The sequence below is a fragment of the Erinaceus europaeus genome, chromosome 15, assembly GCF_950295315.1.
Source record: "Erinaceus europaeus chromosome 15, mEriEur2.1, whole genome shotgun sequence".
Taxonomy (NCBI): domain Eukaryota; kingdom Metazoa; phylum Chordata; class Mammalia; order Eulipotyphla; family Erinaceidae; genus Erinaceus; species Erinaceus europaeus.
The window spans coordinates 20829353-20850004 of NC_080176.1; the positions used below are offsets into that span (position 1 = coordinate 20829353).

Sequence of the window (20652 nt, forward strand, 5' to 3'; positions counted from 1 at the left end):
GCTTCTTCTCAAAAACCTAAAAAAAAAAAATTACAAATAATTATTTGATAGAGACATCTAGTATAATTGAATAAATCTACTTTCAGTCTAGGCCACTGCATTTCACATTTCTCTTATTTCATAGAAATAGAGGTGGGGGGGTCGATAGTATAATGGTTATGCAAAGAGATTTTCATGCCTGAGGCTTCGAAGTCCCAGGTTTAATCCCCTGCACCACCATAAGCCAGAGCTGAGTAGTGCTCTGGTAAGAAAGAAAAAGAAGGGAAGTCAGGCAGTAGTGCAGCAGGTTAAGCACAGATGGCACAAAGCACAAGGACAGGCTTAAGGATCTTGGTTCGAGCCCCCACTCCCCACCTTCAGGGGAGTTGCTTCACAAGCGGCAAAGCAGGTCTGCAGGTGTCTTTCTCTCCCCCACTTTGTCTTCCCCCATCTCTCTCCATTTCTCTCTGTCCTATCCAACAACAACATCAATAACAACAACAATAAAACAAGGGCAACAAAAGAGAATAAATAAAATAAAAAGGAAAAGAAAAGAAATATGAGTGTATGTCATTTTCCCCTGACCATAACAATCCAAACTAAAATTAAGATATAGCTGAAAAGGAAACCTGTAATGGTTTGTATATATTATGATTTGCTATTAATTTAGTTGGAATTAAGAGGTAATTTTTAAAGATTTATGTATTTATTTATTGGGAAAGAAGGAGGGCTAGAATGTAACTCTGGCACATTCATTACTAGGGATTGAATTTGGGACCTCAAGTTTCGGATTCCAGTGCTTGAATCCACTGTGCTACCTCCTGGGCTGCTAAGAAAGATAATTCTTGGTCAATTATTTATCAAATAGATTAACCAGTTGGGGAATTGACTGATTTGAGGGAATAGAGGGTAGAGCATGGTGGGAAGTAGGTCAGAGCAGCCAGATAATTTGGCGTGGGATTTGGAGCTGTTAGCCTGGGGACTGGCATGCTCAGATTGGAGTCATAATTTCACTTTACTGAAGGAGTGGCTTAGTACAATAGATTGTTGTCTAGACTTCATTCCTTAAGAATGTTGCTATTCTTGCTTTGTTCATTCTGGTAACAAACTATTATCCCATGAATTTGAATGTCATTGGGAATTTTCTGAGTAGGCTGTTTTTGAATACTTGTTATATTTTTTGTTATATTTAACACTGGGACTCTAACATTGATTCTCAGTGGCATTCATTTTAGAAGTACTGTATTAGATGTCATGAAAATGGGTGAAGTTTGGATGTGAATTTAAAAGATAGTCTTTGATTTAAATTATGGTGTCTTTAATGTATATAAAGTCAAGAAGTAAAACATGTTGTTAAAAGGGCATCTAAAAAGAAAAAATATGACAGAAAAATGAAGAATTTGAAAAGCTAATTTATTCTAAGAAAATATGCTAATGGCCAGTACATATCTATGAAGATGATGAACCTCCTTAAGGAAATACATACTAAAACAAGAGTTTTTTTTTTTTAATTTTGAGAGAGAGAGAGAGCAAGGATCAGAAAGGAGAGACACTAAAGCACCATCTTTGGAGGTCTCAAATGCTTTGCATGGTGCTGTAACGTGGTACCAGGTTCTGACCCAAGGTGTATGTTTTTCTGGATGATTTTGTTTCTCAGATTAGCAAAAATTAAAGAATGCTATTATAGTATGTATGATTTTTTTTTTTTAATTGACAGCAGGGTTATCATAGGGGCTCCATGCCAGGACTACACATCTACCACTTCCAGTATCCTTTCTTCCTCCCTTCCTCCCTCCTTCTTTCCTTTTTAAAAGAGCTTGGGAGAGTATGTTTTTAGTTTTTTTTTCTGAATTTTTTAAAGTTTTTTAAATTACTTATTTACTATTGGAGACAGAGAGGAATTGAGAGCAGAAGGGGAGATAGGGAAAGAGACAGAAAAACATCTCCAGCCATGCTTGACCACTTGTGAAGCTTTTCCCCCTGTAGGTGGGGACCAGGGGCCTTGAACCTGGGTCCTTGTGCACTGGAATGTGTGCAGTTAACCAGGTGCACCACTGCCTGGCCTCTTATTTTTCTGAATATTTTTATTTATTATTGGATAGAGACAGAAATTGAGAATAGGGAGATAGAAAAGGAAAGAGACAGAGAGACATCTACAGCCCTGCTTCACCACTTGTGAAGCTTCCCCCCTGCAGGTGGGAACCAAGGGTTTGAACCTGGGTCCTTGCATATGGGTAGCATGTGAGCTTAACCAGGTGTGCCACCACCTTGGCCCTGCCACTTCTCCTTCCTCCCTTCCCTCCTTCCTTCCTTCCTTCCTTCCTTCCTTCCTTCCTTCCTTCCTTCCTTCTCTTTCTTTTTTAATTTCACAAGACAGAAATTGAGAAGAGAGTGGGAGTGAGAAAGGTAGATACCTACAGACCTACTTCACCACACATGAAACATCCCCCTGCTGGTGGGGCATAGGAAGGCTTGAACCTGGATCTTAGCACATGGTAATAAATACATATAACTAGGAAAATAGACTTAAAAAAATTTATTGATTGATTTTATAATTTTATAATGGAAAGAAAGAGAGAAAGAAAGAGTGGCCTCCAGGAGCAGTGGATTCATCTTGCAGGCACTGAACCCCATCCTTACATCCTTACACCGGTCCTTGCACTTGGTGCTATGTGTGCTACCTCCCAACCAGTTAAAGTTCTTTAGGTCTCTCTCTGCTTGTAGCTGAATGTGGCATGACACTCTGCAGTGCTACCAGGTGGCTTTTTGGTGAGTGTATCTATGCCCTCACTACCTTAATCCTTTGCTATAGAAATTTGTCTGAGATCAAGCCTCTATCTGCAGGATTTTGTATATATTTTGTGGCTTAGCTTTTGTTGAGGATGTAAAGGAAAACTTCTTTTACCCTTTTAAAAAATAGGGTTATCTTTACAGTCAATAAGATTTATAAGGGGGAGTCGAGCGGGTAGCGCAGCAGGTTAAGTGCACGTGGTGCAAAGCGCAAGGACTGGCAGAAGGATCCCGGTTCGAGGCCCCCCCCACACCCCCCCCCGGCTCCCCACCTGCAGGGGAGTCACTTTACAGGTGGTAAAGTGAAGCAGGTCTGCAGGTGTCTATCTTTCTCTCCCCCCTCTATCTTCCCCTCCTCTCTCCATTTCTTTCTGTCCTATCCAGTGATGACATCAATAACAACAATAACTACAACAATAAAAAACAAAGGGCAATAAAAAGGAATAAATAAATAAATATTAAGAAAGATTTATAAGGAACAGGTTCTTTATCAGATGTACATTTTGTAAATATTTTCTCTCATTGTGTCTTTACTTCCTTCCCTCCCCCCACCAAATTGGTCCATGCATTGCTGGGGATCCGAGCTGGGGCCTCATGCATCCAAGTCCTGCCCTTCTACCCATTCTCTCACTCTCTTCACTTTCTTAAAAACAAAACAAAATTAAAAAAAAAATTTGTATTGAAGAAGTCTGTTGTTGTCTCACGGGTATAGTTTTACACTTCCTCAAAGTACGTTTGAGCACACTTCACCTGCCACTAGTTACACCACCCCCAACCCTCTTGCCTTACTCTTGAGAACTTGTTTGGAGGTTCTAGCAGGGAAGCACAGCTACTTATATACCCAAGACCGAAGACCGGTCCCTCTCAATTCAGGGAAGGCCACCATCCTCTTTGACTTTGTGCGCAGCTTCGGGAGGGATGCACATGGAGAGGTGACGGAGGGAGGGGACACCCACCTAGCCAGCCAGATCAACAAACCAACCCTGATGATCAGTGGGGTGACAGATGTCGCAGCTAGATCGCCCTCACATCCGTCTTGCCACATTCTTGATGAGATCTTTGATAATACAAAAGTTTTAAACCTGATGAAGTATAATTTATATCTTTTATTATTCATGTTCCTACTGTCATATCTAAGAATCATTTTCTGTGTCCAAGATCATAAAAATCTACTTCTATTTCTTACAAGAGTTTTTGTTTTTATTCTATGTCTTTGATACATTGGAAGTCTTTTTTTTTTTTAAATCTATGGTATGAGGTAATAGCCAGATTTTGTTCCTTTGCATATGACTTTTCAGTTGCCTCAGTATCATTTGTTGAAAAGACTCTTATTTCTCATTTTGTTCTAAAAGATAAACTTTGTCTTTTAATTTTTTTTTAATTTTCTTTATCTGATAGAGACAGCCAAAAATCGAGAGATTGGGGGATATAGAGAAGGAGAGAGGAGAGAGACACCTGCAGCACTGCTTCACTCCTTGTGAAACTTTCCTCTTGCAGGTGGGAACTGGGGGCTTGAACCCAGGTCTTTGCACATTGTAACATGTGCATTCAATCAGGTACACCACCTCCCCTCCCCTCTGCCCTTCTAAAGAGTTACCCTCCCCCCCCATCACAGAGAGGACAGAGAACCAGAGCATCATGTGATGCCAGGGATCAAACTGGAGACCTGCCAACCAAAGAGACCACTGAGTAGATGGAATTTCCTAAGAACCTGAGGGGTTCCCCATCCCTAGCATCTTTAAGCCCCCAGTCATGAGATGTGGAGGGAGCACCACCTGCATGAAGTGACAAGCTGCATTGTGAGCCAGGCCACTCTGTGCTCATACACTGGGTCTTGGTCCCTGCCTAGTGTTCCCCGTTGCCTTGGGATATCATAGACAATTATTAGTATGATTAGTGAAAAAAGAATAAATACATCTCATGGCATGGCAAGAGTAAGAGGAGAAGGAGAAAATTAGGATTGGTAAAATGAGTCAACAATATTGCTAAGATTGCCAAAGTTGAATACTGTGTTAACATGCAAACTCAGGATTCTTGCTAGGAAGTAGCTTTGCAGAATATCCAAATTATTTTGCTGATTGTCTAAGAAGAAAAATGATAAAAGTTCCTAGGTTGCATAATCAGCTCAAGACATATTTTTGGCAAGGAAGTGCTCCTTATCAGTTTTCTGACTTTATATCTTACATAAGTCCATACATTTGTATAAAATTTTAAAAGGGAACCTAGTCGCCATACAAATGAATACTGAGTACATGTTCTTCCTTAATATGTTCTCTTTTTTTTTATTAAGATTTTATTTATTGATGAGAAAGATAGGAGGAGAGAAAGAACCAGACATCACTCTGGTACATGTGCTACTGGGGCTTGGACTCAGGACCTCACGCTTGAGAGTCAAATGCTTTATCCACTGTGCGACCTCCCAGACCACAATATGTTCTTTGTTTTATTGGGCAAAGAAATTGCTTTGCTTACTTAGTACTTAAAGTTTTCTTTTCCTCTGCTCCCCCTTTCTCTTTTTTCCCTCTTTTTAAAAAAATATTTGTTTGTTTATTCCCTTTTGTTGTCCTTATTGTTTTATTGTTGTAATTGTTGTTGTTGCATAGGATAGCGAGAAATGGAGAGAGAAGGGGAAGACAGGGTGGGAAGAGAAACATAGACACCTGCAGACCTGCTTCACTGCTTGTGAAGTGACTCACTTACAGGTGGGGAGCCAGGGGTGAGAACTGGGATCCTTACGCCAGTCTTTGCTGTACCACCTATGCTTAACCCGCTGTGCTACTGCCCGACTCCCTCTTTTCCCCTCTTATAGCTTGGAGATTGTGGGTTCACTTTCTTTCTTTCTTTCTTTTTTTTAATTGTTATTCTTCTTCTAGCGTTTGCTATAATGTCAGTAGAATTACAGTGAATTTTCAATAACACTTTGCATTTTGTCTCCTCGTTAGCAGGAAGAAAATGAGTCTTAAATCTGAACGACGAGGAATTCATGTGGATCAGTCGGAACTCCTATGCAAGAAAGGATGTGGTTACTATGGCAACCCTGCCTGGCAGGGTTTCTGCTCCAAGTGCTGGAGAGAGGAGTACCACAAAGCCAGGCAGAAGCAGATTCAGGAGGATTGGGAACTGGCAGAGCGGTAAGAGGATTGTACCAGGGCCAGTTTAGCACTGATAAAACTGAATGCTTAGGTCAATCATCGTCAAAATAGATTTTCTCTTTTAAGCTTAACATCAAGAAAGGTGGACTCCTGGTCCTCTTTTTTCTCAGTTAAAATTTACTGGACCTAAATCCATTTTTCATTTTGTCTTAACTTTCAAGTATTTTGTGTCTGGGGTATATTCTTGACATATTCTTTGGAGAACAAGAATGAAGATAAGCGTTACTTCATGGTGGAGATTAAATGGACTAATGCATGTGATGGACAGGCATAGGCCATAACGCAGCTCTAGTCAAGCGTCATTCTCCTCATCTTAGGACACATCCAGCCTACACTCAGGACACTGATGAGCATGTGATGATGAGGCCTGTTGCTTTATATACATAGTTTTAACATTTTAGAAATTTAACTTTCCTTGAAAAGTAGTGTTTATGGAAATGTGGAAAACTGAGAAATGTTTCACATGTACAGCTATTGTGCTCTTTTATTGTTGACTGTAAACCATTAATCCCCCAATAAAGACTTTAAAAAAAAATAGTGTTTGTAAGTCAAAAGTAGTTTGTGTTGTCTAAAAATATGATTTTGATAAAAAACCAAACCTAGGAATTTATTGATAAAATGCCATGGGTAGTGCTGATTATTTGCCAGGCCATCCTATAAACTATAAAATTTCTCACTAAAAGAGAATTTTTTTTTTTTTTTTTTTTTTTTTTTTTTTAGTAAAAGTGGTCCAGGAGGTGGCATAGTGATGGAGTATAGATCTTTTCCAGCATGACACCATGCGTTCAGTGTCCAGCATCTCATATGTCAGAGTGATCTTTGGTTCTTGTACACCTATATACATCCCCCCCACACATTAATAAAACAAATCTTTAAAAAAAAAGTCAAACTGAGCTCTGGCAGTTCTTGATAGTTTTTATACGTAATCAGCTCTATTTGTTGAATGACTACTTTGCTAACATTTGTGACGCATACCACTGTTAGTGATTTCATGACCCATTAAGGAGAAAAAAATATACAATACTAAATGTTCCAATTTCTCTTTGTACTGCGATATTCTCAGTGGTTGAAATAGCCTTTTTTCATAGAGAGTAGAGGCAACTGAGCACAGGTTCTTTTTAGTTTTCTTCTCTTACTGCATAAAGTGTGTGTGTGTGTGTGTATATATATATATATATATATATTCTCCATATTAGTAACTTCCACTTATTGCAGTGAAAGGTGTGTTCCGGTTTCATTCTCAGACTAACAACATCTCTCTACCTGTTGCACTTTACTACTGCTTCCTGCCTTGCCTGGGCTTTCCTACAGTACTCTTTTGCAGATTTGACCAGGTCTGAGAATTACCTGGAAATCTTATAAGAACAATGATTGCTTGGCCTCACTCTCAGAATCTTTGACTTTAGTAGACTAGGGGTGCAGCCTGGAAATTTGCAAGCTGTACTGTACTATATTTCTTGTAAGTAATGCTGTTTCTGTTTGCCTTTGAAAACCAATGTTTTATAGATAAACTTTGACATTTAAAAGATCTCAACTGTCCAAGACCAATTTATGGCTTTTATTTACTCTAATCCCTACTCCCAACATTTCTTCTTCCTGTATCAATTAATGATTCACTCTGTCTCTCACAATCTACACTAATTGAGCAAGTTCTGCATATTCTAACTCAGAGAAATATTTTGAATTTCATATTCCCATTTGCCGGGTTTCTTTTTTTCTTCCTACCAGAGCACTGTTCAACTCTAGTTTATAGTGGTGCGGGGATTGAACCTGGGACTTTGGAGCCTCAGGCATAAATCTCTTTGCATAACCATTATGCTGTCTAAGCCCCCCCCCCCTTTGCCAGTTCTTTATCTTCTCTCTATAATGTTCTCCCTCTCCCCCTCCCCCCTTCCCCTCTCTCTTTATTTGGTGTGGGAATGAGCCAGTGGTGTCATGCATGTGCAGTACTGCTGAGTGGCCCGACTCAACTTGCTCATTCTTTATTATTATTTTTTAATGTTTTTTATTTTTATTTATGAAAAGGAAACACTGACAAAAAAACATAGGACAAGAGGGGTACAACGCCACACAATTCCCACCCCCAGAACTCCGTATCCCATCCCCTCCCCTGATAGCTTTCCTATTCTTTATCCCTTGGGGAGTATGGACCCAGGGTCATTATGGGGTGCAGAAGGTGGAAGTTCTGGCTTTTGTAGTTGCTTCCCCTCATTCTTTATTTTTCTTTTTTATTTATTTATTTATTTTCCCTTTTGTTGCCCTTGCTTTTTTATTGTTGTTGTAGTTATTGTTGTAGTTGTTGATGTCGTCATTGTTAGATAGGACAGAGAGAAATGGAGAAAGGAGGGGAAGACAGAGATAAACACCTGCAGACCTGCTTCACCGCCTGTGAAGCGACTCCCCTGCAGGTGGGGAGCTGGGGGCTCGAACCGGGATCCTTAAGTGGTCCTTGCGCTTTGCGCCATGTGCGCTTAACTTGCTGTGCTACCGCCCAACTCCCCATTCTTTATTTTTAAGGGTGGAGGGGGAGAGGGAGAGAGAAGGAGACAGCCAGAGAGGAGAGATATCTTGCACCAGCCATATAACTTCACTAATGCCACCCAATGTGTTCCCAGGTGATGCTAGGGCTTGAACCCAGGGCTGCGTACACAGCAAGGCATGTGCTCTGCTGAGTGCTCTGTCTTCCAACCCATGTACTATATTCTTTCCTTTTTATTAATTACTTTATTGGTAAAATATTGATTAACAAAACTGTTGTTGAGGGTCTGGGTGGTGGCACACCAGTTAAGTACACATGTGCAAGGACTCATACAAAGAACCTGGTTCGAGCCCCCAGTTCCCACCTGAAGCAGGGATGTTTCACAAGCAGTAAAGTAGGTCTTCAGGTGTCTGTCTCTCTCCTTCTCTATCCTCCCCCCCCATTTCTCTCTGTCCTGTTCAATTAAAATAAAAAATAGCCATGAGGAGCGATGGACTCATGGTACTGGCCCTGAGCCCTAGTGACTGGAGGCAAAAAAAAAAAATCTGTTGTAGCCAGGGTATACAGGTGACATCATATCCTCCTCCAAATTGTCATCTTCTTCCACTGTAGGACACTGGGTCCCCAAGCCCCTTTCAATGACTTGCTGCTCACACTCATCCCACCCCACTCCCTTGTTTGGGGACTCCACTGCTCTGAGCTGACTCTTTAGATAGAGATCGTCTCTACAGAGTGATAGAGAAAGAGGAAAACGATTGACCAGCGCACTGAAGGTGCTCTTGATAAAACCCAGACTCAAACCCAAGTTTCACATATGTCAAACCAGGTACCCTCCTAGGTGTGCTACTAGCCAGCCCACCTCCAGGACACCATGATTATTAACGTTTAACCCTCTGTTTTCTTAATATATTCTTAATTGTTGTCCCAATTTCTGGTTTCTTTGTCCTTCTGCAGCTACTTGTGTTGTCTTCCTAAAGCATACCTCTGATAATGCTAACTTATTGGATTTATAGGCTTTCTTAGTTCCCACACACATGATGAAATCCAGGATTGTAGTGGAGTTGGAGGTCTAGGTTTCTTACTGTCTGGTACCTGTCTGTACATCTGACCACAGTCCCTCACACCATCATTGCTTGGAGTACATTGAGCCTGTTCTAGTACCTTCACATTTATACTGGGTTGTTGGAAAGTTCTGCATAGAGGAACATAGCAAAAACTATGTCATGACTTTTCTGACAACCCAAGAGTTTTCTCTTCTAGAATGCCCTCTAACATAGTGGAATCCGGGGGCCGGGTGGTAGAGCAGCAGGTTAAGCGCATGTGGCACGAAGCGTAAGGACCGACTTAAGGATCCCGTTTCAAGCACTGGCTCCCCACCTGTAGGGGAGTCGCTTTACAACCGGTGAAGCAGGTCTGCAGGTGTCTGTCTTTCTCTCCCCCTCTCTGTCTTCCCTCCTCGCTCCATTTCTCTTTGTCCTATCCAACAATGATGACAACAACAACAATAAAACAAAAAGGGCAACAAAAAAGGGGGGGGAACATAGTGGAATCCTTTTCATCTCTTCATACCTGCCTATCATCTTTATAAAATTTTGGACTCTTTTAGTAGAATAGTTATTCGTTCCTGTATTCTTATAGTACCTAAATTTTACTTTTTACTATAGGGATTACTAGATTATATGATCATTATTTGCTTAATTCTTTCTCCCTTTCACCCTTGAGCTTATTAGAGAAAAGAACTAGACTTTACTTAGTTTATGCAGTCCAAGTACAGTTGCTGACTGAATGTTATCCCTGAAGAAGTCCCTTTCAAAAACCAAAGTAACACACTAGGGTAGTTACTTATCAGAGACTTCAGACTTGTTTGCTATAGTTAACTGCTAGTTCTAAAATGTTTTTAGGGAGTCGGGCGGTAGCACAGCGGGTTAAGCGCACATGGTGCAAAGCGCAAGAACCTGCGTAAGGATCTTGGTTCAAGCCCCCGGCTCCCCACCTGCAGGGGAGTCACTTCACAGGCAGTGAAGCAGGCCTGCAGGTGTCTTATCTTTCTCTCCTCCTCTCTGTCTTCCCCTCCGCTCTCCATTTCTCTCTGTCCTATCCAACAACGACAACATCAATAACAACAGTAATAACTACAACAACAATGAAAAACAAGGACAACAAAATGGAAAATAAATAAATATATAAAAATATTTTTAAAATAAATAAATAAAAATAAAATGTTTTTAATTCGTTAGTTTGTCCAAAGATAGATCGATTTACTATGAGTGAGGGGGAGAGAGAATGAGAATGAAACAGACCTGATTACTGTCTAATCTGGAATAAGATGGTGCCACGTACTGAACTGCAATCGCTGGGGTCTCTGGCATGCAAGTGCTGTGCTATCTCTGCCACCATCTAGTTCTCAAACTTTTAGACCTCTCTTAATAGTAAGCTTTTCTATACGTGAATTTGGAGAATGCACTTTGGGTCATTCTTATTTCTCTCTTGAATTACAGGCTTCAACGCGAAGAAGAAGAGGCCTTTGCTAGCAGTCAGAGTAGCCAAGGTGCCCAGTCCCTCACATTTTCTAAATTTGAAGAAAAGAAAACCAATGAGAAGACCCGCAAGGTCACCACAGTGAAGAAATTCTTCAGTGCTTCTTCTAGGGTTGGATCCAAGAAGGGTGAGCTTCTTCTTTACTTTTATGCACACATGAAAGTCAGTCCACATTTTAAATTTCTGTAGCCTTCCCGGGAATATAAACCCACCGTTATTTTTGTATATATATTTACTTGAGAGAGAGAGGAGAAAGAACAGAGGGCCTGAGAAAGCATTCCTTAAAGCTTTTGTTAGCCATTTTGGCTTTAGTTACCATTGTTGGATTTTTTTTTTTTTATTGTAGTTGTTGCTGGGACTTCACAGGGCTTCCTTCTGGGGGCTTTCACCACTTCCAGTGGACTTTTTTTTTTTTCTCTCTCTCCTTTCAGGAACAGAGGAGGAGAGAAAAACAGGAGATACCACAGTATCACTTCACCGCTGGTGAAACTTCCACATTGTGAGGTGTTCCCAGATGGTTCTAGGGGCTTGAACCTGGGTCCCTATGCATGGCAGTGTGCCCACTACTGAGTAAGCCATCTCCTGGGCCCTGTTTTATTTCATTAAAATAAAAGACTGCTTATAACTAAACATGACACTTTCCTTGAATAAATGAGAATATTCAAGTGAGCATGGTGAGGACTAATGTGCTGAAGTCTTCTTCAGTGGGCTTACATATCTCTGGAGTATTCGGAGCTTTTTCAGGGCTAGTGTCTTGACCTCCTGATGAAGGCAGTTTCTTCTGTATCCACATTTTATTTGCTTATTTTCAGTGGTCTGTACTAGGATCCTTCGCTTTATTGGAACTCAGCAGGGGTGGGTTCTAGTTGGGTGAGCCCTTCTGTCCTAAGATGTTTTGCTCAGGCTAAGGTGTTGTGATTGTCTTGGAGAGGCCCTTTCGGTCATGCTGTCTGTGAGTGAAAGGGAAAAAAAGGCATCTGCTGGGAGTGGTGGAATTGTGCAGATGTATAAAGCCCCAGCAGAAAGAATAAAAGAAAAAGTAAAGTACTCTGAGAAAGCATATATAAAGCTTTATTTTAATACCTTCAAAAATGATTTTTATTCTTGCTATCTTATGTATAAAAGTTAGTCATAGTTATAAAGTACTTTAAGTCCTCTATCATGTTTTATCAAAAGACTTAGGATGTGATCAGAAACTGATAGTTTGTATTTTCAGACAACTCTATTTCAGTTGTTTCATGTCATGTTTGTGAAAGTCTCATTTCTGTTTTACTGTATTTACTTCAAGAGGGGAAAGGGTTAATTGATTCACAACTCATTGGATAGTGTTTTATTTGTTTACACTGCCTCTTTGCTGTAGGTTCTGTATTTTTTAAAAATTGGTAATTTAATACTGATTTACAGAATTATAAGATAACGGGTACAATCCATACCGTTCCCACCACCCGAGTTCTATGTCCCCTTTCCCTCCATTGGACACTGCTGTAGTTCTCCCAGAATCACAGTTGATTATTGTTTCTACAACTGTCTGTCTATATTCATATATATTGCCCTTTTTTTCTCCCTATGGCCCTGCCTTCTCTTCCTTGTTAAGTCACACCTCCACCTATTACTACTTCCAAATGTCCTTTTTATTCCTCTTCTCTCTTTGGGTCCTGATGGAATTGGGAGTTCAGAGCCCTCGGGTCATCTTCCCCTAACTTTTCTTCCACTCTGGGAGTATGGACCAGAATGCTTTATGGGGTGCAAAGGGCTCAGACTGATAGGGACTTAGAGGTTCTACAGGCTCCTGAGCTAAATATAGGTTCTGTCTTAGTCATTATGTTATTATTTTTTTAATATCTTATTTATTTATCAATGAGAGGGATAGGAAAAGAAAGAGCCAGACATCACTCTGGTACATGTGCAGTCAGGGATCAAACTCCGGACCTCATGCTTGAGAGTCCAATAGTTTATCCACTGCGCCACCTCCCAGACCATGGCCATTATGTTATTTTGGATACAGCCTTTCACTTTGAACAGTATGACTTTAGGACTGAATGGTGATAATTTTATAAGCAAATTGGCCTTGACTTCTTGGCAAATGAGAAAAGCATTTTATAAGTTATCTAATATTTGCTGCTTCTACTGATTGCCATTTTACTTAGTGGCTGATTTCATTATCTCATTAAGCAAAATTTAAATACTTTTTAAGTTAGATTTGTTTTAAGTTAGGTTCTTAAAGTAATTTCATGTGTGGATCTCGTCTATAATGAAAGTAATTGTGTTTAATTTTTCCAACAGAAATTCAGGAAACAAAAGCTCCTAGTCCTTCCATACACCGGCAAGCCAGCATTGAAACAGATAGAGTGTCTAAAGAGTTTATAGAATTTCTCAAGACCTTTCATAAGACGGGCCAAGAAATCTATAAGCAAACCAAGCTGTTTTTGGAAGCAATGCATTACAAAAGGGTAGGTTGGCATTGAATACTTAAAAAATACAGAGTTTAAATATTAGGGAAGGTCTTAATGGTAATTTTGTACAGTTCTGTCATTTCACACCTGAGAAACTCAAGATGCAGAAGTGTTAATGTCCTCACCTAAGAAATACCACTGAACCGTGTTAAAACCTGACTCCCAGGCTAGTAGTGTTCCACTGCAGTACTATAGTGTTTAGTTAATCTTTGTGTGGAAAGTCTGATAGGGAAGCCATTCGTATTATGTGTGCATATAGTAAGCTTTCCTAACATGTCACCTTGTATGAAATGGCAAAAGAACTATTCTAGACCTTGAACCTAAAGCAAATAATTGTTAGACCAGTAGTCGTCATTTTAGATTTAAAACATTTTTCATTTTGTGTTTTAGCCTTTAATTTTTCTCTTCTTGCTCAGATAGAGAAAGGAAGGCTAGAATTTAGATACTGAAAATGACCTTAAGGTCAGTTCCTTTATTTTATAGATAGGGGAGGTGAAAGCCAGAGAGGTTAAGTGTCCAAGGTTACACAGCTTGATTCTGCCAGTGTCGAACAAGAACTTATGTTTCCTTCTATGTATGTGATTAACCTGTAATATTTAGCTTCTAATATCAGTTGGAATAATTATAAGACTATCTATAAAAGGGCCCATTTTGTAAATAGTTTGTTGTAACAGTCTATACCATTGTACCTAGAATGAGCTCTAAAGCTTCCTGGTATGAAGGTCGTGTTAGAGAGATTACTGATTATTTAAGGAGATAACACAGCTCTCTTACCATTCTGTCCTCATTCTATTTTACATTTTTTTTTGTAGAATTTAACACCATGTTATATCACAGATCTATATATATTTACCTCCATGGTTATTACTGTGGCGCGGTGCCTGTACTACAAATCCACTGTTCCTGGTGGCTATTTTTTTCCATTTTCTTGGATAGGACAGAGAGAAATTGAGAGGGGAGAGGGAGAAAGAAAGAAAGAAAGGAGTTAAGCACATGTGGCACAAAGCGCAGGGATCCCAGTTTGAGCCCCTGGCTCCCCACTTGCAGGGGAGTCACCTCACAGGTAGTGAAGCAGGTCTGCAAGTGTCTTTCTCTCCCCGTCTTTCCCTCTTTTCTCCATTTCTCTCTGTTTTATCTAACAGCGACGACATCAGTAACAAGAACAATAACTACAACAACAATTAAAAAACAAGGGCAACATAGGGAAAATAAATAAATATTAAAAAAAGAAAGTATGGAGGAGAGAAAGATAGACATACTTCACTGCTTGCGAAGCAACCCCGTACAGGTGGGAAGCCAGCAGCTTGAATCAGGATCCTTGTGTAGGTATTTATGATTTGTACTATGTGCACTTAACTTATACTATTTATATTCTCCATTATACTGTTAGCTCCATGAGGCACTGTTCCTCACCATATCTTCAGGGCCTACAACAAAACAAACTAGACACATCAGTTGCTCGACAGTAGAGTTGAAAGAAGAAATAAGTATGGTCATTTATTGTTTTCTCCATTTAAATACCATGAAGGTACTGTAAGACATTTCCATGTAAATTTCTCATGTTGCTGCACAATTTATGAGAATCACTGGCTCCCTTTGTTCTCCACTATCTTTTCAAAATACTGTATAGCAAACAATCTTAGAGAAAGTGCCTCCCTCAAGTGACAGAGGGGTGAATTATTTATTGTCTAGTATAGTATTCCTTCCCTGTGGAGCCAGAGTCAAACAAAATCATTCCCCCTCTTATAATGTAACTTGCTTCAAGCACAGGTATTACCCTAATACAAATCCGAAAATATTCTGGTTACTGCTCTTGCTATGCGTAGTGAACTGGCCTTTGTTTTTGACCCATAATGTTTTTGAGAGTATCTAAAAAACTATCTCAAGCTAATTTGTTAGTTTATAAGTAGGACAAATCTCTGACCCATCACAAATCTCTGGTCATGTCAAAGGAGCTAAGAGGTAGCAGCTTTGTACTGGTAAATTATTTTAAGTTATACAAAAACTGAAAAGTTTTTATGTTTAGTTTTACAAGGAAAAACAAAGTATGGCAATATATGTGAATCTATGTCCTTAAGTATTCTCTAACCATCCCCTTTGTTTATACATGTGTGTGGCCATTATTATTTTTTTCCTTTGTAGTTTAAAAGTAGGAAACATGAAAGGAAAAAAAAAAAGTAAGAAGCATGGTGGTCTTGGAAGTGGCACACAGTGGATAAGGCATTGGATTCTTAAGCAGGATGTCCCCAGCAGCACATGTACCAGGATGATGTCTGGTTCTCTCATTAATAAATAAAATCTTTAAACAAAAAAATCAAAATAAGATAAAAGCAGTAAACATAATTGACTTCCTTTGAATACTAATACTTTTGCCATCATATTTTGTTTTTTTAGTTTTTTCTGTTTGAGTTAATCTTGACTTACAAGACTGTATTTCAGAGATATAATTTCCCACCTCTTCAAAATACGTTACCATAACACTCTCCCAGCCCCTCCCCAGAGCACCAAAATCCCTCCACCAGTGTCCACTAGACCAGATAGACCTTTGCAACGTATTCCACCCATCCTCCCCACACCCCTCGATGAGCTCAGTTCTGCATATGTGAGACCAAAATCTTGTCTTCATTTGACTTTGCTTGTTCCCTTGCTTTGTTTCTTTAATTTACCATATGAGATGGAATATTTAGTATTTTCCTTTTATATAATCCCCTCTACTGTTTTTGCATGTGCTATGCCATTGATCAAACTCAGAATCTCATTTATTTATTTGTTTGTTTGTTTGTTTATTTGTTTTAACCAGAGCACTGATCAGCTCTGGTTTACGGTGGTGCAGGGGATTGAACCTGGGACTTTGAATCTCAAGTTTTTAAGCCCAGTGCTCAAGCTCGTATGCCACCTCTCAAGTTGCTAATTCCTGTTAGTATTTTTTGTACTGGAAGAAAAAGCATTTAACTGTTGCTGATCTGAAAAGTTCTTTATTGCTTCTTCAAACCTGATTGATAACCAAGTTGAAGTCAGAACTGCCAGTTCTTTCTCTCTCTTTTTTTTTAATTTTCTTTATTCCCTTTTGTTGTCCTTGTTTGTTTTTTGTTGTTGTTGTTATTGATGTTGTTGTTGGATAAGACAGAGAGAAATCAAGAGAGGAGGGGAAGACAGAGAGGGGAAAAAAAAGATAGACACCTGCAGACCTGCTTCATCGCTTGTGAAGCGACTCCCCTGCAGGTGGGGAGCCGGGGGCTCAAACCAGGATCCTTAAGCAGGTCCTTGCACTTTGCACCACCTGTACTTAACTGGCTGCGCTACCGCCCGACTCCCCTGCCATTCCTTTCTATCCTTTAAAGTTTCTGTTGAGAAATAATCTGGCAGTCTTTCAAAAATATTTATTTATCATGGGAGGGGAGACCTGAGCACTGCCCAGAACTAGCATAAGGTGGTGCTGGGGATTGAATCTGTGGTCTGTGGGGCCTCAGGCATACAAGTTGCATATTTCCCATGTCCCAGTCAGCTGATAATCTTACAGTAGTTCCCCTCTAAAAGACTTTCTGCCTTTCTCTTGCTGCTTTTAATAGTCTTTCTTTAACTTTTACCTTTGCCATTGTAATTATTTTTTAATATTTATTTATTCCGCTTTGTTGCCCTTGTTTTTTTTTAATTATTGTTGTTGTTGATGTTGTCATTGTTAGAAAGAACAGAGAGAAATGGAGAGAGGAGGGGAAGACAGAGAGAGGGAGAGAAAGATACCTGCAGACCTGCTTCACTACCTGTGAAGCGACCCCCGCAGGTGGGGAGCTGGGGAGCTTAAACCGGGATCCTTAACTCTGGTCCTTGCACTTTGTACCACCTGTGCTTAACCTGCTGCCTGCCATTGTAATTATTACCTACCTTCATGAGCTTAAGTTTGGATTTACTTTCTTGGAGCTCTTAAATCCTCATCAATATGAGAGTCTGAGCATTTTGTTAATCCTTTTATATTACCTGCTATAGTAGTTGGGTGGTTGTACTAATTATCTAATAAGTGTCTTAAGAATAGATAGAATGAGGAGGGTCGGGCGGTGGTGCAGTGGGTTAAGTGCACATGGTGCAAAGCACAAGGACCGCCTTAAAGATCCCAGTTCGAGCCCCCAGCTTCCCACCTGCAGGGGAGTCACTTCACAAGCAGTGAAGCAGGTCTACAAGTGTCTTTCTCTCCCTCTCTCTGTCTTTCCCCTCCTCTCTCGATTTCTCTCGACTTCTCTCTGCCCTATCCAACAATGACATCAGTAACAATAACTACAACAATAAAAAAGGCAACAAAAGGGAAAATAAATAAATATGAATGGATAGCAATGTAATCCTAAGAAAATTAGGAAAAATAATAAAAAAAATCTAAGAAAAAACAATAGTAATAGAGTTGTAAATTTAGCAGCATAACACAGTAAATCCGCAGACTCTTTATGATACCACATAAAAAGCAAGAGCATAGCACAATTTTTTTTTTTTCCTCCAGGGTTATTGCTGGGCTCGGTGCCTGCACCATGAATCCACCGCTCCTGGAGGCCTTTTTTCCCCCCTTTTTGTTGCCCTAGTTGTTGCAGCCTCGTTGCGGTTTTTATTGCCATTGTTGACGTTGCTTTGTTGTTGGATAGGACAGAGAGAAATGGAGAGAGGAGGGGAAGACAGAGAAAGAGGGGAGAGAAAGATAGACACCTGCAGACCTGCTTCACCGCCCGTGAAGCGACTCCCCTGCAGGTGGGGAGCCGGGGGCTCGAACCGGGATCCTTACGCCGGTCCCTGCGCTTTGCGCCACGTGCGCTTAACCCACTGCACCACCGCCCGACTCCCGCACAGTTTTTAAAATAGCAACTTTAAGAGATAAAAATTAAAAATGCCAATAGTGTAATACATTGAAAAATTAGACATTCACTCAGAAATAAAAGACAAAATTGTATGCTGAATCTAGCTGAAAAGATAAAATAACAGGTTTACAGTTAACCTTGTAGGTCAATATGAACACTTAAAATGAAACTTAGCTGGCATTATTGTTTCCTAAAGCAAGGGAGCAGATATACCACATTATATGGGTTTCTTTGTTTGTTTGGAGGGGGGATTTGGGAGGTAGGTTTTTCTAAATCTAGCAGGCTTCAAAATATATTGTAAAATGAGTCTTATCACAACTAGGGGGGATTTTGATTTAAAGATCAATATAACAGGGCTGGGTGGTGGCGCACTGGGTTAATAAGCATGTGCAAGGATCCTGGTTTGAGCTGCTGCTCTCCTGCAGGGGGAAGCTTCACAAGTGGTGAAGCAGGTCTGTAGGTGTCTGTCTCTCTTTCACTCTCCTTCTCTGTCTCCCCTTCTCCCCCTCTCAGTTTCTCTCTGTCCTTTCCAATTAAAAAAGGAAAAAAAAAATGGCCACTAGGAGTGGTGGATTTGTAGTGCTGGCATCAAGCCCCAGCTATAGCCCTGGAAGTTGAAAAAAAAAAAAAAACTATCAGTGTAAGAAACTAGAGATTCCAGAAATGTGGTCAGTTTATCAGGAGCAGATTATACAACAGGGAAAACAAGGGGGGATAGGATCACTTTTTACTAATTGCTGCAGGGTCAAACAAACAAACAAACATATATATAATTGTCATTTCAGTTTTTGTTTATCTTTTGTTTTATTAGGGAAATAATGATTTATAAGACAGTTGTCGCCACATAAGTACCGTTTCTCATCTTTCTGTAATAGCTGAATTCATGCCTCTCACCCTGCGAATTTAAGTCCTCCTCCACCTTTGTGCATTGGGACTCCAGTGGCAACTCAGTCCCTTCACCACCTTCCCCCCACACACAGAGCACTTGGCCTTGCTGCAGCAGACCATGCCCAGCACTAGTTGCATCCTGTGTGTTGCCTTTCCTTCCTTCTTTCTTAAGATTAACCTGTCAGTGTTCTTCCTCCATCTTAGGTATATACATGATATACATGCATGATATTTCAAATAGATGAAAGTGCTAAATAAGAAAGAAAAAATAAAGGCTCTTAGGATACATATTTCAACCATGAAAAACATCTAGAATTGAACTGGTAAAGGGATATAGTTCCATACCACACCTAACTCCAAAGTTCTATGTCTATCCTCTCCATGATAACCATCATAGTTTACAGAAAATCTTAGAGACAGTTGGGATACTTTTTTTCCCCCCCTTTACAAGTTCTTATGTTTCAGTTCTTTATATTTCACATATGAATGAAACCATCTGGTAGTTGTATTGCAGAGAAACTCAGGTCATTTGGTAACAGATATGAGTTATAATAATAATGCTTAAATACACACAATGGAATTCTACTCGGCTGCTACTCTTTCATGCTTTTCCTTGACAGTTTTTTTAATACTTAAAAAAAATTTTAGTTTATTTATCAATGAGAAAGATAGGAGAGAGAAAGAGCCAGACATCACTCCGGTACATGTGCTGCCAGGGATGGCACTTGGACCTCATGCTTGAGAGTCCAATGCTTTACCCACTGTGCCACCTCCTGGACCACGACATCTTTATGAGAACCCTTTGGAGAAATCTGTGATTTAGGTATAAGAACTTCACCAGTAGCATAAATTTGCTTTACATTTTAGACACTGGATTAGGTGTGATTATCTTCATTTTAGTTATGATTGCTAGAAAGTTTAATTAGAGACAGTTTTATAGGCTGACTCTTGACTAACTCCTATATGTTTAAGGAATACATCTGTGTGCTATCATTCCTGAGTCTTTCTGTTTATCTCCATGTTTGAATTTTTAAAGTTACCATCTAGTTTAATGTGTTGTAATGTGTTTTTATTTCATTATAGAGTTGAAAAAAAATTTAACATGATACCAGAGACCAAACCCAGGGTCTTCTTCCTAGCCCACTTTTAATTAAAATTTTTAAAATATTTATTTATTCCCTTTTGTTGCCGTTGTTGTTTTATTGTAGTTATTGATGTCGTCGTTGTTGGATAGGACAGAGAGAAATGGAAAGAGGAGGGGAGGACAGAGAAGGGGAGAGAAAGATAGACATCTGCCGACCTGCTTCACTGCTTGTGAAGCGACTCCCCTGCAGGTGGGGAGCCTGGGGCTCGAACCCAAATCCTCTCACCAATCCTTGCGGTTCGCGCCACATGCGCTTAACCCGCTGCGCTACCGCCCACTCCCTAATTAAAAATTTTTATGAGAGCATGCAAGAGATAAAGACAGAGACATAGCATTGGTCTATCTGCAGTGAGGCAGTTCTACTCATTTTGCTTCTGATGTTTTCGTATGAAAA

The 20652-nt window shown here is 39.9% G+C and overlaps 1 protein-coding gene across 7 annotated transcripts in view; it reads left to right on the forward strand.

The window, feature by feature from the left end:
- The window catches only part of LOC103119735 (BTB/POZ domain-containing protein KCTD7), an 89759-nt gene that overhangs the window by 46316 nt on the left and 22791 nt on the right, over positions 1 to 20652 (forward strand). For 5 of the 7 annotated variants that reach the window (XM_060173145.1, XM_060173146.1, XM_060173147.1 and 2 more), the window contains 3 exons: positions 5712 to 5900; positions 10899 to 11065; positions 13222 to 13388. In XM_060173145.1, coding sequence (XP_060029128.1) covers positions 5712 to 5900; positions 10899 to 11065; positions 13222 to 13388 — 523 coding nt within the window. The remainder of the gene's footprint in view (positions 1 to 5711; positions 5901 to 10898; positions 11066 to 13221; positions 13389 to 20652) is intronic. The other 2 variants (XM_060173150.1, XM_060173149.1) reach the window with 1 other exon arrangement.